We start from the raw sequence: 25,656 nt of genomic DNA on the forward strand, positions 1-25,656 counted from the left end.
CAAGCCCCAGGTCCTCACTTGCAGGCAGAAAGATCTGCCAGTGGTGAAGCAGTGTTGCCAGAAGTCTGTCTCTTTCTCCTTCTCTCTCACTCCTTTCCCTCTCAATTTCTAAGCGTCTTATGATCTAAAAGAATCATAGAGGAATGAAGTTGTGTTTATCTGTGCATTTGTATTTTACTGATTATTCAAGAAGAAAGTATTGCACAAATCCTTTATCCATGTCTTAGTTGAAATTTTCAAGTGAAGAAAAACTTTCTGAAAATGCCTTTGTCACTGAAAATGTCTGACAGTTGTGATGGTAAGAGAATTCGAAATCACTTTGTGGGTTCTGCTTAATTGATGAGATGTAATTTACTGTCTAAAAATAAAATCGGATTAATTTTTCTCTAGTTTTGTGTTGACTCATCCTTCTCTACTTCCTTTTTCTTTTTCTGTTTTGTTTTGTTTTGTTTTTGTTTTTTGTGAGACTGTATTGGGAGGCTCCAAAGATTTTATCAGATCTCTCAGTTTGCATGTTCTTTTAAAAAATATTTTATTTTGGGGGGTGGGTTTGGTGGTAGCACAGCGGTTAAGCGTACATGGCGCAAAGCGCAAGGACTGGCGTAGGAATCCCTGTTTGAGCCCCCCCCCCCCATCTTCAGGGGAGGTCACTTCACAAGTGGTGAAGCAGGTCTGTAGATGTCTGTTTTTCTCTCCTCCTGTTTGTCTTCCCTTCCTTTCTCCATTTCTCTCTGACCTATCCAACAATAACAACAACGATAAACAATAAGGGCCACAGAAAGGGGGGGGGGGAAGGATGGCCTTCAGGAGCAGTGGATTCGTAGTGCGGGCACCGAGCCCCAGCGATAACCTTGGAAGCCTTAAAAAATATATATATTTGAATGAGAGAGATAGACACAGAAAGACCAGAGCGCTGCTCACCTCTGGTTTGTGGTGGTGCTGGGGGGTTCAACTTCGGAATTTGGAGCGTCAGGCATGAAAATGTTTTGCATGACCATCATGTTATCACCCCAGCCCTATCCTTTTCATAGATAAACTTTTCTTACTTAAACTTGCTTGCTGAGTGAATTCACGTTTCATTCTGTGAGAAGAACTGCACTTCTGACCATCTGATTCTAAATAGAAAGTCAGTAAATAAATAAGTTGGATGTGGCAAATAGTCTGGACTAATTTCAACTGAATAAATAAAAATTCTTATAATTTTATGAGTATGTTTTTGTCCAAGTGAATTAATTTAGGTTACATAATTATATGACTAATTACAACTATGTGTACTCATTGGTATAGTGAGTTGGGTACTGAACTTGGAACCATGAGGCCCTGAGTTCGATCCCTGTCATCCCATTTGCCAGAATAATACTCTCACTCTCTCTCTCAATCTCTTTGTCTCCTCTGTGTATCCCTATCTTGTGTTAATACACAAAATCTTAAAAGAAAAAAAAACTTAGTAATTATATTGTTTTATAGTATCACTTGTCATCAAAATTTGAATAGTAAGAATAATTGAAATTCTAACAGCAGTCATTAAGATTTGGGCATTTTAATATATCAAATAAAGACCCATTTCTCTTTGGAGTTCCAAAGCTAAAACTGTGTTGCACTGCCTGATTTTAAATTGCCCCACTGGAACAATTGAGATACCTTTTGCAACTCACTTGAAATTATTATTTGTAACTTACAGTAATATATTATTGGCTTTTGATAAAGGGATAATTGGTGTGTAGTGTCTCCTCTTTCATAATATTCTTAGAATGACATTTCTTTTAGCTGTTACCAAATTTTTGCTTTTTCTCAAAATAAGGTAAGTCAGTTATTCTTTTTTTTTTTAGAATCAGTCAACAGGAACTAGAGTTAATATCTTCATGTGTAATTTCTTTTTCTGAGCACAGTGACTTAAATTAGGTTGTAACAAACAGAAGGTAGGTAATATACTTATGTAATGTTTATGTCTCTTTTTTTTTTCCTGCTAGAATACGGGAGTGTGAAACCACTTGTCAAAATTATTCTTAGATTATATATTGATTTAGGTGATAAAATTTTAGAGTGTAGGTAGTTGTCCTTTTTTTTTTTTAATTTACTATAGCTGATAAATGCACTGTATTTGAATTATATACATTTTCCCTCTCAGAGAATATATTTAAAATTTGGTGCTCAATATTTAATATACTCCCCAAACTAATCCTTTTCCTTCCGTTCTAGTTCAGACTTTGTACCTTCAACCTCAAGAAAGTTACAAATCCAGCTGAGGTCATTAGAAAACTTCTTGGTGACTGTTTGGACACCATCACAGAAAGCCAGGCTCAAAATGAGCAGTTGCAGAAGGAAAATGAAAGGCTTCTGAGAAGCTGGAATGATGTTCAAGGACGGTGCGTGCATAATGAGCTTGTACTACAGTAGCATGAAGCTTTCCTTACATAACCTTGCAGCTTGAAGTTTAATGATTCGTGAATCTGTAGACAACATATATTTAAAGTTGTGTCTCTTATATATCTTGATTAAATATGATTAAGCCACATTATTAGCCACTACTCTACATAATTTATACATTAATACTTTAGTCGCTAGTATTTGGTGGCACCAGCCAACTTAAAAACCACAGGGAGTACTGGGTAATAAGGCCCAGAACCTGTTACTTTTAACCAAAATATAGGAAGCTTTTACTTATAAGGATTGCTTTATCTCAAGTTATAAGATTTGTAGTGAGTGAAAATAGACATGGGATGCAAACAAGCACAATTGAGCCTTTATTTTGAATCTTGATGTGAATAGGAAGCCATGATGTGTGTTTTGGTTCCTACTGGAGATTCACTTATTTTTCCTGATTGAAAATTTAGATTACCAGCATTTTTAAAAGATGAGATCATTGTACCTACTGGGTTAGAAATGTGAAAGTCCAGATTTGGCCTCATAATTTTTAAATGATGAGAAAGATCACTTATTTTTACTATTGTGAATTTTTTAATTGTGTCATAATCTAGCATGTCTACTCTGTAAATCACATGTCTTGGAAATAGTATCAATACTGTAAGCAAAGAAGTCTCTCCTGTGACAGGTATAATATACTATGCAAATATTTATGCATTTTATACCATGTGAAAGAATTATATGGTAGAATGTATATAATAATGCTTGTTAATAGTACTATGTTTACAATGCCCTGTAAATCATTTAATCTTTCATTCAAACCTACAGCATAAGATTATTTCTCCTAGAGCATTTTTAGGAAAATAGCTGAGTTTTTGAAGACATTAGTCAGTATTTCTGAAGGAATAAATAATAATAGTGAAGAGTTTTATTACCAGTATGTGTATATGTATATGTGAAAATGAGATAACTAAAATGAATATGTCAATACTTATTGATACATGACATACCAAATTAAGTTCTTGTCATCATTACATCTGTCCTTCAGTTATTATGTCAAGTATTTGTCTTTACCTCTTATAGTTCTAATTTTTATCTTCAATTACATTTTAAATAAGTCAAAACTATACTTAAGGTAAACATTTTGAAAATAAGGTATTTTTTCCTCTAACTCTTATTTTATTCATGTTACTGTAAATTAATATAATATCAAATATCTGTGCTAAAAGGCAAGATTTGGTATATATCTCTTTAGTTTGAAAGTATTTTTAGTTTATATGCATAATAATTTAAAAGTGGTATGCTGTGGTCATGATGAGCCCTTATGTTTAAAACTCATAATGATAGGAAATTTGATTTACAAATTGCCCACAAAAATGCAGGCTGGGTACGTGGTACTTGGACAAATTGCCTTAAAATGTCTGCCAGAGGTTGAAAGAGTTATTATCTCATCAGTATTCAACACCACTGCCATAGAAAGGAAAGCAGCAGGGGATAAAGATCACAAAGTGGAAAAGACAAATGCACCCTGGGTGGTTGAGCAGTGTGGGTGAGGGGTACATATGATAAGTGGTCCACAGTTGCTTGGTGTTGCTATTTCTGTACTCTGCAGAAGTGCTTTTGTGTTATTGTGGCAAGAGGTTTCCTATTTGATGAGAAGCACAGCCATGTATTTTACTACTTGCATTATTGTGGCCTAGCTATTTTTTTTTTTTAATACTGGATCAGACACCAAGGGGAGCTGAAATCCTGTACTGTTGGGGTGTCCTTCCAAACTAAGAGGAGGGAGGGTTTACCCCAGGAGTTCTGACCTCTTGATTTTGTAGCACTTATTAGATTATGTCCTTTCTCTATTTTCTCAAAATGCTTTTGTTGCCTATTAGAGGAGGAAATAACTATTTTAAGGAACTATAAAGGCAGCATGATCATGGGGAAGGAGTGAAGCAGTACTGTCTTTTCTAGTGCCTCAGTGCACTGGAAGTTGAGCAAAGGCTATAACTCTAGGTTCCAAATAATACTAATACCTATCAGGAGTCTTTTAAAAATTTTTTGGGTCATTGCCAGGACTTCACTGTGCCAGGCAGATGACTCAGATAGAGGGAGAGAGGTGGGCAGTGGCACACCTGGTTGAGCACACACATTGCCATGAGCAAGGACCAGCGTTCTAACTCCTGCTCCCCACCTAGAGGAAGCTTAATGATAGGTGTTGCAGGTCCGTAGGTGTCTCTCTTTGTCTCTCCCTCTCTTCTCATTCCCCTTCTTTCCCAATTTCTATCTAGTCATCCTACCTAATTTAAAAGAGAGAGAGAGAGGGAGACAGAGAGAGAAAGAGAAAAATGGCTGCTGGTTTCTGTGCGTTCATAGTGCCGATACCCAGCCCAGCAATAACCATGGTGCCAGTAAATGACAGAGAGAGAGAGAGAGAGAGAGAGAGAGAGACTGCAATTCCAAAGCTACTCCACATGTACGGCTAAAGGGACAGGTGCAAAACAAAGTAGGTACCCTCATGCCAAAAATAAAATGCCAACCAATTTTCAAGACTGTGGGAGAGCTATTATGCTTATCTACGGTGTGGGGATAGGGACACAGAACTTTGGTGACAGGTGTGGTGAAAAAAAAAAACTTTCCTGGGGGAGATGAGAAAAAGAGAGAGAGAGAGAGAAATTTTACATGTGCACCAACAGCTGTATTTACTGTCTCCTGTAAACCACCACCCCCACTACCCCCAATAAAAAAAAAAAAAGTAGGTCAGCTGTCTTGCTGACTCTAATCAGTAGACTTTACAGAGAGCTTACAAATAGGAAGGGACATAGGGAGCGAGGTAATGAGGTCATAGAAAGTAGAGCATCGTTAAAAACCAGGCCGTCAGATTCGGCCTGGTCAGAGTTCAGTTTTGAAGACACTCTTTGACTTCTCTTTTGTCCATCCATGATGTCACCATTCTTCATCGTCATTGCAGACTGTGTGCGCTTGAGGGAGGGAAATACAGACTCCAAATAGATGCCAAGAATTTCTCCAGTAGCTATGGTCTCTAGGTCTGAAATCTATTTAGTTGAAACCTATTTATTAGCAGTATAATATACTCATATACGCACAATATCATCACATAGGCATATGTGGATTTTACATGGAAGTGGTTGATGCTATCTTAAGAGAAGTAACACGAGTTATCAAAAATGTAAATAGTATTTTATTTGTAAACTAAGACTAGATACAGAATATCTAGGAGAAAATTAAATGTTATTAATGTATGTGTAGATTATGAGTTAAATTTCCCTTTTACCTTTTGTGAGAGTATACTTTTTAAATTTTACTGTGTTTACTATAAAACATTAGTTACCTCAGTATATTTGTTATTTAGATATGCCGCACAGATATACATGGAACCCATTCTGTTTGGACCAAGAAATGATTCAGCAGAAGAGCCCATACCATATCATGCCTCAGTCTGCTGGTTCTATCCTGTCTTCCCTTTCCCTCCCATTCCCCTCCACCTTCTTTTCCTTCTTCTACCTGTCCCCTACTCCTTCCTCTGCCCTCCCTTTCTCTCTCTCGATATAGATAGAAAAATTAGGCTGGGAGGCAGCTCAGTGGTATCTTGCATTTGTAAAGCCCCGGGATCATGCTCACACTGGATCTAGAAATATTTTCATTTAGGGTGAGATTGTCTGAGACTTAGTGAGGAATGAAGAATTACAGTGTAGTAAAAAGAATGAACTTTTTCTGGATTGACTAATAAAATAGATGTTTGCTTTATTTTTGTTACTTAGTAAGTATGTTCTTAGTTCCAACAAGTGACACTATTGGATTACTTCAATTTCGTACTATTTAGGTGGAAATACCAGAAACATTTCCAAGGAGAAAACACGAGATATATTGTATGGGACTTTTTGGGTTGTTTGCTATATTTATTTCACCAGCTTTTCCTACTTAATTTCATAGAAGGGCTCTGAAGTTCCGTATTACTGAATTAGTCTTTTTGTTTGCACTCAGATTATCTAATAGAAACTCTCCACCTTTATTATGTGACATAAGTATTAAGCTTATAATTGCAGGGCATGTTTAGCAGACCCAGTTGGGTTTAGCAAACTGAGTTGGTTTGACACTCCGGCAACTATTGGAATAGAGCAGACCTACTTCATCTCTGCCTTCAAACCCCATCACATTATCCAGGTGAATTTTGCATGACTTTTAAAGAGCTTAGAGATATTTTGGGGAGTCAGGCGGTGGCGCCGTGGGCTAAGCGCTCATGGCACCAAGTGCAAGGACTAGTGTAAGGATTCGTGTTCGAGCCCCCGGCTCCCCACCTGCAGGGGAGTCGCTTCATAGGTGATGAAGCAGTTCTGCAGGTGTCTTTCTCTCCCCTATCTTCCTCTCCTCTCTGCATCTCTCTCTGTCCTATCTAACAATGATGACATCAATAACAACAACAATAATAACTACAACAACAATAAAAAACAAGGGCAACGTAAGATAAATATATCTCATGAGATATTTTGAACTCTGGGGAGGCAAATAACATTCCACTGCTTCTGGTTGACCTTGAAATTTATATGCAACTGAAGCACATGCCGTTTTGAGATTCAGTGTTTTTTTAATTTTCATTTTATTTATTTATTTATTTATTTTTTCCTCCAGGGCTATTGCTGGGCTCGGTGCCTGCACCATGAATCCGCCGCTCCTGGAGGCCATTTTTCCCCCTTTTTGTTGCCCTAGTTGTTGCAGCCTCGTTGACGTTGCTTTGTTGTTGGATAGGACAGAGAGAAATGGAGAGAGGAGGGGAAGACAGAGAGAGAGGGGGAGAGAAAGACAGACACCTGCAGACCTGCTTCACCGCCTGTGAAGCGACTCCCCTGCAGGTGGGGAGCCGGGGGCTCGAACCGGGATCCTCACGCCGGTCCCTGCGCTTTGCGCCACGTGCGCTTAACCCACTGCGCCACCGCCCGACCCCCTTAATTTTCATTTTAAATATTCCATGCACCTACCCATTTAAAAGTGCAGTCAATACAAAAGCATCCGCAGAAAATAAAACCCTCTCAGTGCTAAACAAAAGTAACAACAACAAAACAAAAAAATAAAAGAGCGACATCTTAATTCCGCTTGGTTGTCCATTCAGTATTTAGGAAGTGTCACAGTGTGACCATTTTTCCTTCCACCTGTTGGTAACCTAAACCCTTTACGATATAGTTTGTGGCTATTTCCTCTTGTGCTGGCATGAGAAAGACGAGGAACAGAAGTTCACCATCATACTCAGTACTGAAAGACCTACTAATTCACTCTGCCACTGCTTTCTTTTTTGTTCATTTTAGCGTTCTTTGTTTTCTTAATTCTATTCAGATTTTTTTTTTTTTACCTAACTATAAATTTGGTCAGAGCTGATTGTAAATATAAGAACTGAACCTCAGTTTTTAAGTACCAGGTATTATAATATAAGCATCCATTATATTACTTTGAGTTATCATTTACTCTTTTTTTTTTTTGCCTCCAGGGTTATCGCTGGGGCTTGGTGTCGGCACTATGCTCCTTTTCCCATTTTTTGTTGTCCTTGTTGTTATTGTTGTTGGATAGGACAGAGAGAAATCGAGAGAGGAGGGGAATACAGAGAAGGGGAGGGAAGATAGACAACTGCAGACCTGCTTCATCCCTTGTGAAGTGATGCCCCTGCAGGTGGGGAGCCAGAGGCTCCAATGGGAGGATCCTTACTGCAGGTCCTTGAGCTTCTCGCCATGTGTGCTTAACCCGCCACGGCTACTGCGGGGTTGAAAGTTGCCCTTTCATCCTTTCCCTGTCTTATTATTCAGAGTCTGTTTTCCCATTCAGATATATTTTGAATACTCTGTATTTCCCCATATTTGTTTTTGTCATATTTAATTAGAACAATACTGTTCTTTGAGTCAGGTTCCTAGACACCTTAGCCCTAAGTTACTCTTTAAACTTAGCATTATTTTTGTTTTTGTGTTCCTACTCGCTGCTGAGAAGATGAGACATCATTAGATATTTCCTGCTTGGTGCTATTTATGATTGCATCATGTCTGAGCCTTACTATGGAGTTTGTCTTCTGACTGAAGTCTTGATATGGTTGTATGTGAGTTCTCCTTATTGTAACTAAACTTCCTTTCCCCCACTAAGTCACCTTATCCTTATCTCCTGTTTTATTTTACTATTATTATTTTTGCCTCCAGGGTAATCACTGGGGCTCAGTGCCTGCACTTCAGATACACTGCTCCTGTGGCCATTTTTCGTTTTTTTTTTTTTTTTTGCATAGGCCATTAGAGAAATTGAGAGAGAAAGGGGAAGATAGAGAGGGGGAGAGAAAGACAGACACCTGCAGACCTGCATCATTGCCTGTGAAGCTACCCCCCTGCAGGTGGGGAGCCGGGGACTGGAACCCCGATCTTTTCGTGGGCCCTTGTGCTTCCTACTATGTGTGCTTAAGCTGGTGCACTACAGCCCAGCTCCCTCATCTCCTAATTTATATCCAGTTATTGATCTGGAAGGCTAACAGGAGGCAAGTAATAGGGATGGTTATGTTAACGTCATAGAAGTACAAAGTAGAATTTGTATTAAAAATTGAGGGGAAGTGATAGTCTAACACTTAATTGCAGAATTCTGAGTCAATAGGTAATGTTTTCGAAGTTTACTGAGAAATTAGTAGGTGAGAATAAATTCATGTCCTGAGACTTCACAGTAATGCTTTTTTCCCCAGTCAACCCTCAATCCCCAGCATTCTAACAGGGGTATAATTGCACAGCATTCCCAGCACCAGAGTTCTGTGTCCCCATTCCCCACATTGGAAACTGCATTAGTTCTCCCAAATCACAGATTAGGGTTGACTAGTGTTTCTATAGCTATCTATATTTATATATATTTGTATTGGTTCTATTGACATCTCACCTTCCATCAAACCATCATCCTCTTGCATCATAGGGACTTAGATTCCCAAATTCTTTGAAGGGACTTTTCTTGCTCTATTGTAACCTCTTGGTTTCTTTATCTCAACTCTTGTCCATTTGTTTGTGGTTTTATTTCCGGTTTCTCAGATTTGCTCTGCTAACCTGTGCGTCTTTTTTTTTTTTTTTTTAATTCCCATGCCATGCTTTTAAAACTGTTAACCTCTTTATAGGGATTGCAATAAATCGATGTATTACTTTAACTAATATAATAAAAGAGTCGTAACATTATCTCCACTAGAGTGCTAAGACTATATGAATGATTTATTTATTTACTTTCATTTTAGATTTGAAAAATGTGTGACTGATAAGGAAGCATTAGAGACGGATCTTTATAAGCGATTTATTCTGGTGCTGAATGAAAAGAAAGCAAAGATCAGAAGTTTACACAAATCTTTAAATGAAGCTCAGAAACTAGAAGAGAACATGGAGCAGCATAAAAGGTATCTTTGACTTTTGTACCTTTAGTTGACAGATACTTAAATTTAAGTGGTGCCTCCCCCCTAACTTAATTAAAGTTAGATAGCAACTTTTTTAGTGATGTGAGATGATTTTGATAGTCTGAAGTTGGATTCTCTGGATACTAGACCGGAGTGTAGCACACTAGAAAATTTTCAGTGTGATTTACTCTTGTCCATCCAGTTGTCACACAGTTAAGTCATAAAACTAATGTGAGCTTTCTCTCCAGAGCCCTAGCCCACTAAGGAAAGAATAGAAACAGGCTGGGGGTATGGATCCACCTGCCAACACTCATGTCCAGTAGAGAAGCAGTTACAGAAGCCAGAATTCCCACCTTCTGCACCCTGTAAAGAATTTTGGTCCATATCCCCAGAGTGGGGGTGGGGGAGAGAGAAATGTTAGGGGAAGACGACCAGAGGGATATCTGAATTCCAATTCCTTCAGGATCCAGAGGTAAAAAACTTAAAAAAAAAAATAAGCAGGACTTTTGGAAGTAGTAAAATGGTTTATATGTGACTTAAAAGGGAAGAGAAGGCAGGATTATAGGAAAAAATAGGGCAAATGTATAGTTATAGACAGATAGTCATAGAAATAATAGCCAGCCCATATCTGTGATCTTGAGAGAACTACTGCAGTTTCCAGTGGAGGGAGTGGGGACACAGAACTCTGGTGCTGGGAATTGTGCAGAACTGTATCCCTGTTATCTCAGTTTTATGCTGAGTATTCTGTGATCCAAAGATAAGAATTTAGAAAATGATATTTTGATAGATTAAAACTAAGCAATAGGAAACTTATTAAAGAACTAACTGTAACAAGCATTAAATTAAATATCAAGAGAGTTCTCATCATACAGTATTTAAAATGGTTTCACTCAAATCATCTCTTTCTCTCAGTGTATTTATTTAACTAGAGTATTTTTCCAGACATTTTTAAAATCACTAATTTATTTATTCATTATTATTTTAAATAACTATATTTTTAATTTTGATCTTTATTACTGGATAGAGACAGAAAAATTGAGAGGGGAGTGGGGGGAAAAGAGAGAAAGAGACAGAGAGTCACCTCAGCCCTGCTTTACCACTTGTGAAGCTTTCTTCCTGCAGATGGGGACCGGTGGTTTGAACCTGAGTCCTTGCACTCTATAATGTGTCAGCTTAACTGGGCGCATCACTGCCTGGCCCCAAACTACTAACTCATTGCTAGTAAGGAAATAACTTCATAAGATTGTTGTTGTCACAAGGGTACAGTTTTACATACATCTCCTCAAAATATGTGCCAGCACACCTTACCCACCACCAAGATACCATTTGGTGAGACATGAAATACAATGTCACCTTTCTCTGATCCCAGTGGGGATACAGCGTGCGCTGAAATGACTGCCGACAAAGATACCATCTACAGTGAAAGTACTGATGAAGAACGTGAAACCCTGCCTGCCCCTTCTGTGTTATCACCAGGTAAACTTTGTTTTTGTCATTGAATATCTAACTTGGGCTATTAGTCTCGAGGTAAGAAACCATTGTCAAAGGTGTTTGAGGGCCAGCCAAATGGCTCACTTGCTTTGCTGTGCCCATGATTCAGGTCTGAGTCTGATCCTGGTGTGTTGGAGGGAACCTTTGCTGTGGTGTTTTCTTTCCTTTTCTTTCTGTCTCTTTATATCTGGGAAAAAAAAAAAAAAAAGAAAAAAAGCTGACCAGGAGTGGTGAAGCCTGGGTGACAGGAAAAAGAAAGAAAAACGTCCTGGAGAAAATGTTTTCTTTAAAATTTATTTTTTGTTTTCAGTGTACCTTTTAAAATACTTAATGTTAAAAGTTCAAATTTATGATAAAATGCATGAGCTCACTAGCATCAAGAAAACAAACAAGAACATGCATGGGTGCTTTATGGTGAACGCGAGATAAGCGACTTCTGGCGGCGCTGGGCGAGAGGAGTGAGGGGAAGCTGAAGCTCCAGCGTTGCCTGCAAAGATAATAGTTACGTGATTGCTGGTTATTATCAAGCTAATGAACGAGTGAAGGATGCCAGCCCAAACCAGGTTGCCGAAAAGGTTGCCTCCAGAATCGCTGAGGGCTTCAGTGACACAGCCCTCATCATGGTGGACAACACTAAGTTCACGATGGACTGTGTGGTGCCTACGATCCATGTGTACGAGCACCACGAAAACAAATGGTGGTGCCGAGACCCACACTATGATTACTGTGAAGACTGGCTAGAAGCCCAGAGGATCTCATCATCTCTCCTGGACAGCCGATCCTACGAAACAGTGATAACCACCTGGATGACATTCGGAAAGACTGGACAAATCCAGAGGTCAATAAGGCTGTTCTGCACCTATGTTAGAGAGGGACTTCAGTGACTGGTCTTTGAGCATTTCCACTACCCTGAAGAAAAACTATTTTTAAACGTAAATAAAATATCTCATAGCCTGTGAGGAAAACTGACAGTAGTCAGAATGGCATGTGCCTGGAAAGAGGCAGCACTATCTCTTTGGCCATTTTTTTCATTCAGAGTCTCTAGAGAAGGTACAGACTGTCGGGTCTGACCATCCCATGGAGCCCTTCCAAGTTACACATTGCTGTGATCCTCCAGATCAGAGCTATTTCTGCTTGTCTTAAGATTCTTCCTATTAAACAGTTTTAACTAACCTTTAAAAAAAAAAAGAACGTGTACATACACTCCGAACGTGTACATACTAATTCCTATTAAATAAGAATGAGTAAGCGATATGCAACAACAAAGGCTTCATGCTAGATGTATCCCGATCACAGTGTGATAGCAGTGGTGGTGAGAAGTACTGGATGTATTCTAGGTACAGGGAGAGGCAGCAGGATTGTAGGTAACATGTGTAGGGGGCTTTAGAGAAAGACAAAAAATTCACCATTTTTTATAGCTCGGTAATATATATGTACCACAACTTGCTTAGCTACTCATGTGTCCTTTGGTGTCTGGTTTGTTTCCCAGTCTGGGTCATTAAGAATTGTGCCTCTCTGAACATAGTTGTACCTTCATGTCTTTGGCTATGTGTTTTCATATTCTTTGTGTAGATTCCTAGAAGGGAAATTTGAAAGTTATAGAATAAGTTCATTCCTATTGTTTTGAGGAATCTACAGAACAAACTCAGTTTTAGAAATATTCTGTTTTATATAGAAATCTTTTTATTGGGATTAAAATAAAGGCTTGCAGTACAGTTGTTGACACTTGTCTACAACTTATCTTCCCACTGTGGGTATATCTGCAAAACACTCTACCTCTCAACTTAAGAACTTTTCTGTCATCCTGTTCTAAGGCAGCTCCAGACTGAACTCCCTTTGTAATATATTAAGTTTGAGGTATTGAGTGAGGGATTGGATTTTTCAAGTTCAGAATTTCAAGGAGGGTTCTCAGTATGGATATAAATAAAAACAACATTTAACTTTAGTTGAAATATTAAAGGAGTTAGAGAAGACAGAAAAAAACATTCATCTCTGCCCTGATACAACTGAAGTGTAGAGGCCAGGGAGATGGGAAAAATCAAAGACAAATGAACATGAGATCAAGGTAGCGGTGCTAATTTAGCTGAGCCCCCACAGGTAAGGATCCGTGGCTTGAACCCGGATCCTTGAGCATTGTAATGTGCTGTCTGCTAAGTGTGCTACCCACCTGTCCCACATTTTTCACTTCTAAGCACCATAGTCAATTGTTTTTTCATTTGTGGCTGTACTCATTTTACACAGTGACCAATTTAAAATGAAGTCATTCTTTAATAAATAAATGCAACTGAAAAGTCGAAAAGAAAAAAGGGTCCGTGTTCCTTCCAATTTAAACTTAGAGAATTGTGTTTTTTAAATTTTATTTATTTATTTATTTTTTAAAATAATTTATTTCTTTATTGGGGAATTAATGTTTTACATTCAACAGTAAATACAATAGTTTGTACATGCATAACATTCCCCAGATTCCCATTTAGCAATACAACCCCCACTATGTCATTCATCATCTTTCATGGACCTGTATTCTCCCCACCCACCCACCCACCCCAGAGTCTTTTACTTTGGTGTAATATTCCAATTCCATTTCAGGTTCGACTTGTGTTTTCTTTTCTAATCTTGTTTTTCAACTTCGGCCTGAGAGTGAGATCATCCCATATTCATCCTTCTGTTTCTGACTTATTTCACTCAACATGATTTTTTCAAGGTCCATCCAAGATCAGCTGAAAACAGTGAAGTCACCATTTTTTACAGCTGAGTAGTATTCCATTGTGTATATAGACCACAACTTGCTCAGCCACTCATCTGTTGTTGGACACCTGGGTTGCTTCCAGGTTTTGGCTATTACAAATTGTGCTGCCAAGAACATATGTGCACACAGATCTTTTTGGATGGATGTGTTGGGTTCCTTAGGCTATATCCCCAGGAGGGGAATTGCAGGGTCATAGGGTAGGTCCATTTCTAGCCTTCTGAGATCAAGGACTTGGATGTTAGACCAGAAACTATCAGATACTTAGAGGAAAATATTGGCAGAACTTTTTTCCGCATAAATTTTAAAGACATTTTTAATGAAACGAATCAAATTACAAGGAAGACTAAGGCAAGTATAAACCTATGGGACTACATCAAATTAAAAAGCTTCTTCACAGCAAAAGAAACCACTACCCAAACCAAGAGACCCCTCACAGAATGGGAGAAGATCTTTACATGCCATACATCAGATAAGAGTTTAATAACCAACATATATAAAGAGCTTGCCAGACTCAACAACAAGACAACAAATAACCCCATCCAAAAATGGGGGGAGGACATGGACAGAATATTCACCACAGAAGAGATCCAAAAGGACGAGAAACACATGAAAAAATGCTCCAAGTCTCTGATTGTCAGAGAAATGCAAATCAAGACAACAATGAGATATCATTTCACTCCTGTGAGAATGGCATACATCAGAAAAGGTAACAGCAGCAAATGCTGGAGAGGGTGTGGGGTCAAAGGAACCCTCCTGCACTGCTGGTGGGAATGTCAACCCAACCTCTGTCCAACCTCTGTGGAGAACAGTCTGAAGAGAATTGTTTTCTATGCAGTGGTCTTTGATTCTGTTCCTTACTCAGAGCATATCACTACCCTTTGAAGTAGATGGAAATTTTTGTTGAAGAGAAAATATACGGTGAAATATGGACATTTGAACATGGGGTCCTTTATGTGTTCAGTCTGTTTTGAGTGAAACTATAATTGCATTATTTTAAAGTTGGCAAATTTTCTCTTCAGTTCAAAGTTTAATTCATTGCATACGTTTTTTTATATTTTACATGGTATTGTTTCTTTAATTCATATTTAGTTTACTACCTATTTGATCCATTGGTTTCTGATTCTACATTTTTTAATTCAAATTGCCTTTGCCAATGTTTGACGTTATAGTGCGCTTAGGGAATGGGTGGTGGTGCACCAGGTTAAGTGCACATAGTGTGAAGCAAAGGTATCATGCAAGTACCTTGGTTCGATTCCCCAGCTCCCCACCTGTGGGTGTGTGTGTGTGTGTGTGTGTGGTCACATCACAAGCAGTGAAGCAGGTCTGCAGGTATCTATTTTTCTCTCTCCCCTTCCCTTTCTCCCTTCCCTCTCCACCCCTCCCCTCTCAATTTCTTTCTGTCCTATACAAAAAAATTGAAAAATTGGCAGTGGTTTCGTAGAGTAGGCACCACCTCCCTCTCCATGATAACCCTGGAGGCAAAAAAAAAAAAAAAGAAAATGCATTTTTATTATACATTTTAACTATTTTCATTCTGAGTAAGTAAAAGAAATTTTAAGTAAATTCAAGCTGGCCAAAAACACAGGCTGCACCTCAAAAATAAAATGTAGTGCACTGAATTAAGAACCAAGCATTCTAAAGATCACATGGAGAAATTTACATATACTAGACAACCATCTTACAGTTTTCAGATTTTATAATGTATTCTTTTGTAGTGACGAAGCAAAAGTATATTACTAAGCCAAGAGATTATTTTTTTTAAGACAGACCTTTGTCTTTTGGCATTTTATATATTTCTACTATGTGTTTGGGGCAGAGCATTGAAAATTTCTTCCTAAGTTTATTTTGCCATCTTAACTACAAAGTAATTATTTTTTTTATTGTTTTTTTGATTGTTTTTGTTTCTGATAAAGAGAAGGCAGAAAGTTAGACATAATGAAAGAGACCACAAAACTACAGCTTCCTGGGTTTACTCTGTCAGACTGACTTCTTCAGATAACAAGAGTGGGGGGGAGAAAAAGATACCACAGCATCAAAGCTTTCTCCATAAGTAGAGTCATCATTTGGGTGATGTTAATTTTTCCAATCCATGAACATGGGGTATCTTACTACTTCTTGGTATCTTTCTCTGTTTTCTTAAATAGTGACTTATAGTTTTTAGTATACAAGTCTTTCACTTCTTTTGTTAGGTTTATTCCTAGATGTATTATTGTTTTTGCTGTTATAGTAAATGGGACTGATTTCTGAATTTCCTCTTCTTCTGACTTAGTGTTTGCATAAAGGAATGCCACTGACTATATATATCCCCATTCACTCCACTGGAAAATTCAGTGATTCTCCAAGGTCTCAGTGATGGGTTGACTATTATGTCTTTATCTGTTTATCTATATTTATCCTTTTTTTTTTTTCCTATGCCCCAGCTTTCACTTCCTTACTAAGTCACACCTATACCTATTGCCTTTTCTGAATGTCTGTCGTTTTTTTTCCTCTTCTCTCTCTGGGCCTTGAGGGAAATGGGGTTCAGAGCACTCTAGTCATTTTTCTGTAACATTTCTCCCCTCTGGGAGTATGGACCAAAATTCTTTCTTGGGGTACAGAATATATGTTAATTTTGTAGTCCGACACTTTAATATATTGCTTGATAATTCCCATGAGTTTCTTACTGTATTCTTTAGCTTTTTCTGTGTATACTATCATATCATCTGCAAACAGTTTGACAGTTTGACTTCTTCTCTTCTAATCTGTATCCCTTTAATTGATTTCTTTTGACTAATTGCTCTGGTAAGAACTTGCAGCACGATATTGAATGCTAACGGTGATACTGGGTAGCTGTGTCTATACGTGCTGGCACAGGAGCATGCTGTCTAGTGCCTGGCCTACATGGGATGCTTTCAGTTTCTCACCATTGAGTATGATGTGGACTATATGTGGACTTTACTACATGAAGGGATTTTTCCATCTAGTTCCATTTTTTGTAGTGTTTTGATCATGAAAGAGATATTCAGTTCTGTTAAAGGCTTCCTTTACATCTATTGAGATAATCATGTGCTTTTTTTTTTTTCCTTTTATAGATGTGGTGGATCACATTTATTAATTCATGTATATTGAACTAGACTGCAGCCCTAGGATAAATCCCACTTGTTTGGTCTTTTTAATATACTGCTCTGTTCAGTTTTATGTTCATCAGATATACTATCTGTAGTGTTGTTATTGTGACTCAGTCAACGTTGGTATTGGGGTGATATTAGCTTCATAGAAGGCGGAAGGGATTATCCTTGTGTCTTCAATATTTTGGGAGAGATTTTAAAGTATAGGTATTAACTTTTCTTGAAGTATTTGTAGAATTTATTTGTAAAACCATCTCGGCATGGACATTTATTCTTGGCAAGGTTCTTGGTAACTTTAAATTTCTTTGGCTGTCATTGGTCTGTGAATGTTTTCAAGTTCGTCTTGGTTCAATTTTTGGCAGTTATATATTTTAGGAACTTTTTAATTTCTTCCATGTTCTCCCTCTTGGTGGCCCATCGTTGGTCTTAGAAGCTTCCACGATAGTTTGGCAACATATACTCCAGTTCCCATTAGGGCAGTGGTCTTTGAGATTGATGTTTCTGTTCAGTTATGGAGCAAGGCAACCTTTTGACTATTGGTTTCAGAGGCTTTGAGCCACTGTCTGATGTGTTTCAGGTGTGAGTGATGCTGTTGCTTTGGACAACGTCATTCCAGCCTGTGGTAGATGAAAGGTAAAGTGTGAATAGCGGCTACAAATGCCAGTGAGACTCCTGCGTCCAGATAGTAAAGAGATGCAGAAACACTGAATAAGTGAAAAGGAAAGCAAACAACACACACACACACACACACACACACACACACACTTGAAAGAAGGAAAAAAAATAAATCAAAACTCAACTACCACTGTAAAATGAGTACAGAGAAGTAATAAAGGGATTAACAGAATAGGAACACACTCTCCATGGGAGATAAAGAGACGAACTAGAAACAAAGCAATCAAGGAAAAGAAAGAGACAACAACAAAAAAGAAGAAGAAGAAGAAGAGAAAGAGGAAGAAGGAGGGGAAGAGGCAGAGGAAGATGAGGAAAGGAAGCACGAGTGTTGTGCACACTTGTACACACACTCTCAGTGGCAGGTAGCAGTGGGAACCGAAGTCCATTTCTCTTACTATTAGTTGTGGTCTGATCTGCTAGATGAGGTTTTTACGGTTTTCCAAAATATCTTTCTTTCCAGGTCCCTGCTTCAGTGATAAGTAAGTGGGGCTACCAGCCTGAGTTGAGGGTGTGGCCACCTGGTTGACTCTGATCTATCTCTGATTCAGGACCAATCAAGGGGAGACTGTTTCTTTCTTTTTTTTTTTTTTCCTTCACTTTGCTTTATAACAATTAGCCTTACATTACTTTAATTAGTCCTGCATGTTAACCAACAGGAAGAACCTATTTAAGTGTTCTCAGGAATTTATTTCTCCTTAATTGGTGGGCTTCCTTCAGGAAGTATGATTATAGAATGGTCTTTTTTTTTTTTTTTGAACATTAATGAATGGCTATGTCAAGCATTTGATGAATAAAGATATGGTAGCTTGTAAAAATAGAACAGGATCCAAAATTTCATGTGTCAAAGGGCTTATTGCTTCAAATACTGAATGTCTGCTCACGGCGGCGGGATAGCGTGCTGCCAAACAGATGACTCAGAAATCCAGCTTCAGAGCCACAGATTGTGTCCTTAGTCTTACCCACCTTGTTTGTCAGACACCTGTATATGTAAATACCAGACAAAAGGCATAATTTAGTAAAATAGTCGAAAAATGTAAAAGCAATTTGAATGTATTTCCTAGAAAGTATGTGCTCTTAATATGGAAGCAGTGTTACTGAGGTATCACTTTATATACTTTTAGAAATCTAAATCTCATGTAGTTTTAGATCTAGCTTAAGCCCGTTCGTTTTTCAGATGAGGGAACAGAGGTCTAGAAGTATTAACACATGTTACTGTTTGTCACACAGGAGAAAGGAATGAAAACGGTTCTTTTCCTTTGCTTTCCTTCACTCCCACACCATTTTCCCCTCTCCCCTTCCTTCACTCCCACACCATTTTCCCCTCTCCCCTTCCTTCCCCCTCTCCCACCTCTTTCCCTCCCTCCTTTCCTCCCCCTCCCTCTCCTCTTCCTCACCCTTTCCTGTCCTCTCCTCCTCTCATTTATTTTTAATGAAACAGAAATAGAGAAAGGTACAGGGCAAAAGAGACCAGAGCACAGCTCAGCAGCTGTTTATCGTGGTGCTAGGGACTGAAACTGGAACTTCAGAGCCCCAGGCATAAGAGTCATTTGAATCAACGTTATGATGTCTCTCCAGCCTAAGAAAGTATTTTCTTCTCATTCTTCTATAATTATTTGTATATCTTTTCAGATATTGAAAAATTTCCTAACACTAAAGAAATTTCCACTCATGCAATAGAATAATGGAAACAGCTTTTTCTTTTGTGATGAAAAGAGATATTTCTTTTTTTAAAAAAAAATTTTTATCTATAAAAAGGAAACATTGACAAAACCATAGGATATTTCTATGTAAATTCTTAGAAAAATGTTGTCTTTATCACCAGAATAAACAAAATTCATGGTATCTACTTTGTGGAGAATATTCCAAAGTGATATATTTCTACTGAAGTTATTCCACTACATATTTTTTGTTGCTATAGACCTGGTATGTCACATTGTGTGAATTTACTGTCTCTTGATTGAGTACTTTTATGTGTAGCGGTATGATTATTACCATAGGTTAGCTAACACTGCCGTACTGACACACAATAATATTCCATTTTTGCGCTCTGAATTATAGATCTAGCCTCAGCAATTTTGAAGGTTATAATAAAATTTTATTAACTGTAGCCACAGTGCTTATCTAATTACCTTTAGTCTCTCTGTTAATCGCTCCCAATTTTTGCTCAGTATTTTTTTTTTATTTATTCCCTTTTGTTGCCCTTGTTGTTTTATTGTTGTAGTTATTATTGATGTCGCCATTGTTGGATAGGACAGAGAGAAATGGAGAGAGGAGGGGGAGACAGGGAGGGGGAGAGAAAGACAGACACCTGCAGACCTGCTTCACCGCCTGTGAAGCGACTCCCCTGCAGGTGGGGAGCCAGGGGCTTGAACTGGGATCCTTACACCAGTCCTTGTGCTTTGCGCCACCTGCGCTTAACCCGCTGTGCTACCTACCACCTGACTCCCTGCTCAGTATTTTTTGTTGTTGTTGCTGTGGGGCTTCACTACCTTGACCTGACATTTTCAGATAGAAAAGAGAGAGACACACACACATACAGAAAGGCAATGAGAAAGAGGGAAAGATACCACAGCACTGAGACTTCCTCCAGTGAATTGGGGATTGGGCTCAAACAGGGGTTGGACATCTGACAATGCAGATACACTATCCAGGTCAGCCTTTTTGCTGGCTCTGCTTAGGACTTACTTACCTACAAAATTTAAACGTATCAAAAATAGTGAAACTATGGTAACTTCTTGATACTCTTATTTCCTTGAATAATGACTCATAACACTTGATTGTTTTTGATGATACAATTAGAGGAGTTGATTTACAGATATCATCTTCTAGCTTAGTGTTACATAGAGAAATGCTACTGAGTTTTATTGATTTTGTAGCCTGCCATGTTACTGTATTGCTTAATGAATTCCAAGAGTTTTTCTACTGTATTCTGTTGGATTTTCTCTATATATTATCATCTGTGAGTAGTGACAGTTTGACTTCTTCTCTTCCAGTCTGTATCCCTTTAATCTCTTTCTCTCGCCTAATTGCTATTGACTTGGATTTCCAAGACTATGTTGAGTAGTAATGGTGATGTTGGATACCATGTTTGTACCTGATCATAGAAGGAAACTTTTCAGTTCTCACCATTGAGTATCTGTTGGCTGTTGGTCTGCTGTATATATATATATATATATATATATATATATATATATATATATATAAAATCTCTGCTAGTTTGAGTGGTGGTACACTCAGTGGTTAGCGTGTACAAGACCCAGGTTCAAGCCCCCAGTCTCCACCTGCCAGGGGGGAAGCAGTAAAGCAATGCTGCAGCTCTCTCTCTCTCTTTTTCTCTCTTTCTTTCTCTCTCTCTCTTCCCTTTCCCCTTTCACTTTTCTTCTGTCCTTTTGAATCAAATAAATAAATAAAATTAAATTCTACTAGTTTGAGAAAAATTCATCAGTCCCTATTATTATTATTTTTTAAAATTTTTTAATATTTATTTTATTTATTTATTCCCTTTTGTTGCCCTTGTTGTTTTATTGTTGTAGTTATTATTGTTGTTGTCGTTGTTGGATAGGACAGAGAGAAATGGAGAGAGAAGGGGAAGACAGAGAGGAGGAGAGAAAGATAGACACCTGCAGACCTGCTTCACCGCCTGTGAAGCGACTCCCCTGCAGGTGAGGAGCCGGGGTTCGAACCAGGATCCTTATGCCGGTCCTTGTGCTTTGCACGACCTGCGCTTAACCCGCTGCGCTACAGCCCGACTCCCAGTCCCTATTATTTTTAATGTTTTGATCACTAAAGGGTCTTAAATCTTGTCAAAGGCTTTTGCTGCATCTACTGAAATAGTCATGTCACTTATGGTTTTCCTCTTGTTAATGTGGTGGATCACATTTATTGATTTACACATACTGGGCCAGTCTTATGGATGCTGATCTTTTTCACTGTTGCTAGGACATCTTCTTTCTGGACTGACCTTTTCAGATATAAGGAGGATAAAGGGGGTGCAGAAGCTACCACAGTGCAGAATCCTCCTCCTGCCCTTGCCCATCCTGCCCCCACCCACCCACACCCACACACACACATGCTTTGGAGGTCAGGTTCAGTTGTGGGATTTTCATATGACAAGGTTCATGTTGAATGACACTTTATTGGGTTTGGTTATATTCTCTTACACAAAGCGATCATGCTTTTTCTTTCTGTCTTAATCCTGCACCACTGCCACTTTTGTTTAAGACATATTCAGTCTGTTTCTTACCATCTCTAGATTTATAACTTGGTACCTGTGCAGATCAATAATGCCTGATACTGGTAAATTCTGTTGTATTTCAGCCTCATATTTATAATTTATTTGATGCAAGGTAGCAAATAGCAACTCCATTTGGAGAGAAAATATCCAAAGCAAATTAACAACATAGCTAAATACCAGTCAAAAGGTGGTTAATATCAGCAGAAAACAATTCCAGAAGTTAAAAACTGTTGTTCATCATTTCTACCTCTTAAGTAATGATTCATTTCTAAGTATTAGAGGTAGAGATGGCTTTTTGAAATGTTATTAGAAAGATCTATGAATGGCCTTCTGCTGTGAAAGGGAACCTAAAAAATTATTATATTGGGGTATATTGCACCAAAGTAAAAGATTCTGGGGTGGGAGGGAGGGTTCAAGTTCTGGACATGATGTCAGAAAACTTAGGAGGGGTTGAATTGTTTTGTGGGAAACTGAGAAATTTTATACATTAACAAATGACTGTATTTTGTTTTTTGTCACTTTTTTTTTTTTGGCAATCCAACAATTTATTCCCTGTTCCACCTCCCAGGACAGTATACATGTGTATTTTTGCTTTTATCTATCAGGAGATTAGTGGTTTACAGTATAGTCTTTAATGCATAGCACAACCAGATCTAAATATCCCTCCATCCTGTCCCGTTTCCTCTTTCCCGAGAGTCTTTTGCTGTTAGTGCCCTACACCACACTTACTCCAATGTTCACCTTTACATTTTCCATACCAGTGCTTTTTGTGTAGTCCCATCTATAGGTAGGATCATTTGGTATTGGCCTTTCTTTATCCGGATAGTCTCACTTACCATGATGTCTTCAAGTTGTGACCATGGTGTAACTGTCAAGGTTAAGCTCGTCATTTTTAAGAGTACATAGTTTTGCATTAGGTTTAAGTACCATAAATTTCATAGCCATTTATCTGCTGTTGGGCATCTTGGATTACATGCAAATTTGGGATATTACAAACTGTTGATTTAAGCACTAGTGCATAGGTCTGTTCATATAGATTTTTTTTTCTAAATTTTCCCTGAATAAACCCCTAAAAGAAGGTTTGGTGGTTGATAAGTTAGGAACATTTCTAGTGCTCTGATGCGTTGAATCTCTAGGGTTATTTCCATAGAGGTGGGATCATGAATGTTACAGTATTTTATTGTTGACTGTCAACCATTAATCCCAATTAAAAAATATTTAAAAATTACTATGCAGCATAAACCTAAGATAGCTGCCACTTTCATATACCACAATGCTCTGTATCAGGGGTGGGAAACCTTTTTTCTATCTAGGGCCATTTGGATTTTTTAATATAACTTACAGATATTACAAATTATCTACCTAAAAATTCACACTTAATGTTGCTAAGGAAAAAAAAGCTCCTAGATTCCTTCAATTTTGAGGACTACCTTCAGTTGCTTTGGCAGAGCTAGACCTATAGATTATTATCACGGGCCAGATGTCCTCCACTTGTTCTAAAGCACCAGATGACTTATGATTACAAGATTCATGAAGGAAAATTATGTTCACCTGCCTTTCCTCTTTCTTCAATATAGCTCCTGGGTTACATCAAGATTGTTAAAACTGATGCTTGCACAAAAACTGGTGAGGCTAGTAGAAGTGATTGTGGTGATGGTTTATGAAGGATGATCCTAGTACCATTAAACCAGTAAATCATAGAGTGATCGTGGTGATGGTTTATGAAGGATGATCCTCGTACCATCAAACCAGTAAATCATGGAGAGTTCTGGAGAAATGTCTGTGTTCTCTGATGTGAACAGATGTCTAGCAGTTTTCATTTGGACAAATATGGTAAAAACGGAATACTAACAGGGAAATGTATTTGAATTAGAGGAATGTTCCCTGAGAAATAATCTTCATTGTATGAATGCTATACTCTAGGAAATAAATGTTAAATATATTTTCTTAAAAATGAATATTTTTCTTTCTTTCTTTTTTCATCCTTTCTTTTCCAGGGCAGGGAAGAGAGGAGAGGTAGATGGAGAGAGAGATAGAGAGATAAGAGAGAGGTTAATAACAGCACTGAAGCTTCCTTCTAGATGATGGGGGGCAGGCTTATACCTGGGTTATATACATGGCAAAGCAACACACTAGCCACAGATGAATTTTATGGCTGAATAAGTTTGGAAATCACTGAATTAATAGAAATTAACAAGTTCCTTTAGTTTTCAATTGTTTTCTCTTTAATATAATTACTATGCAATCTTAATCTTATTAAGTCAGGAATACTGCATGTACCACAGTTCAACATTTACATTATTAGAAAGTTAATTTATTTCTAGCAGAACATGAGAATATTGAAATTAAATCAAGTGCAGAACAATATTTGATAAAATGTGCTTTCTTAATTTGCTCTTCTATACTGGAATTAATTTCAGCGTCATTGAATTAGGTGTCTTATAGACAATGTCTACTGGACTAGAGATTCCTTCCATTGCTCTGTGCATTTAGCTTTCTTTATTTACATTTAACTGGATATTCTGTTTCAGGAGATCATTGTAGCATCCTTCATGTGAAACTGTAATTTGCAAAGTGGTGGAGTATTAAACTATTTTACAATAGTATTGAATACAACAATTCAATACTATCAATTTTGAGAGATTTATAAAAAAAAGTGAAAAAGGAAGGAGAAGACTCAGTTTACCTATACAATTCTTGCCACTTTCCTTATGAAAAAGAATAAATTTCAAAGGCTACTTAATGTGACTCCATCTGAAAACTCTGCAGGTTCCTTTTCATGGTCTTTCAGTTACGACTCAAGTGTACACAGAAGCTCTGCTATATTGAGGAGCAGTATTCCAGTGTGAAACAAAAGTAATAGACTTTGCATTCATTATTCAAGATTCATGTGAATAATTCCTCTGATACTATGTGTACAAAGTATTTTCACTTGATATAATTTCCATTACAAAAAGTGATCCTGAGTATGAATAATTTCTTTTTAAAATTTGTTTTCTAAGTGACAAGTTTCTTTTGCACTTTGGTTTAAAACCGAAAATACACCAAACAAAAACTCACATCAGATAGTTACATGGGGAACCTCCCTAGAAAAGCTGTGGGGTGAAAAATCTCTTTTCAAGTCAAGTTCTTATAGCTCGTGTTACAAAGAGTGTGATTGGCAGATCAGTCACTTTAACTCAGAATTAAGAGCCATGTTGCTTTGAAAGCATGAAGTGATATTGCCACCACGTTTTTAGCCTCTTTGACTGCTTCCTTTTATGCTTATTTAGAAACTTAAAAGTGAAAAACTTAAGGAATTAATGTGTGCTCTCTCTTAAAGGGAAAAACTGACAGAGCTTGCATCTTTGTGGTTCTGATGAGGATGACTTAGCCTCTTGTTAGTATTCCTTTTTTGGATATTGTTCTGTCTGCTTGTTTAGCCATCACATGAATTCTTAGTAGTTCTCGACTTTTTAATGGTGTTGGATTCTGATCAGACTTCTCTGAATATCTGCAACATGAACATAAAAGGCACATTCATAAGAAAAAGCAGCACAACCTGTTTTCACAGAAGAGATTTCAACTGACATGAGAAATCATGTCTAGTCTCCCCTTTTTAATTGTGGATAAAGATACCTCCTATCCCAGGAGACTGGGTGGTGGCACA

At 37.9% G+C, this 25,656-nt stretch overlaps 1 protein-coding gene and 1 pseudogene across 1 annotated transcript in view; both read left to right on the top strand.

Moving 5' to 3' along the window:
• Positions 1-25,656, top strand: part of XRCC4 (X-ray repair cross complementing 4) — a 198,637-nt gene that overhangs the window by 54,128 nt on the left and 118,853 nt on the right. Inside the window, exons 4-6 of the mRNA XM_007518812.3 lie at positions 2,200-2,366; positions 9,602-9,757; positions 11,124-11,230. Of these exons, the coding sequence (XP_007518874.1) occupies positions 2,200-2,366; positions 9,602-9,757; positions 11,124-11,230 (430 nt within the window). The remainder of the gene's footprint in view (positions 1-2,199; positions 2,367-9,601; positions 9,758-11,123; positions 11,231-25,656) is intronic.
• Positions 11,719-12,418, top strand: LOC103109754 (ER membrane protein complex subunit 8-like; annotated as a pseudogene).

The sequence above is a fragment of the Erinaceus europaeus genome, chromosome 11 (genome assembly GCF_950295315.1).
Source record: "Erinaceus europaeus chromosome 11, mEriEur2.1, whole genome shotgun sequence".
Classification (NCBI taxonomy): domain Eukaryota; kingdom Metazoa; phylum Chordata; class Mammalia; order Eulipotyphla; family Erinaceidae; genus Erinaceus; species Erinaceus europaeus.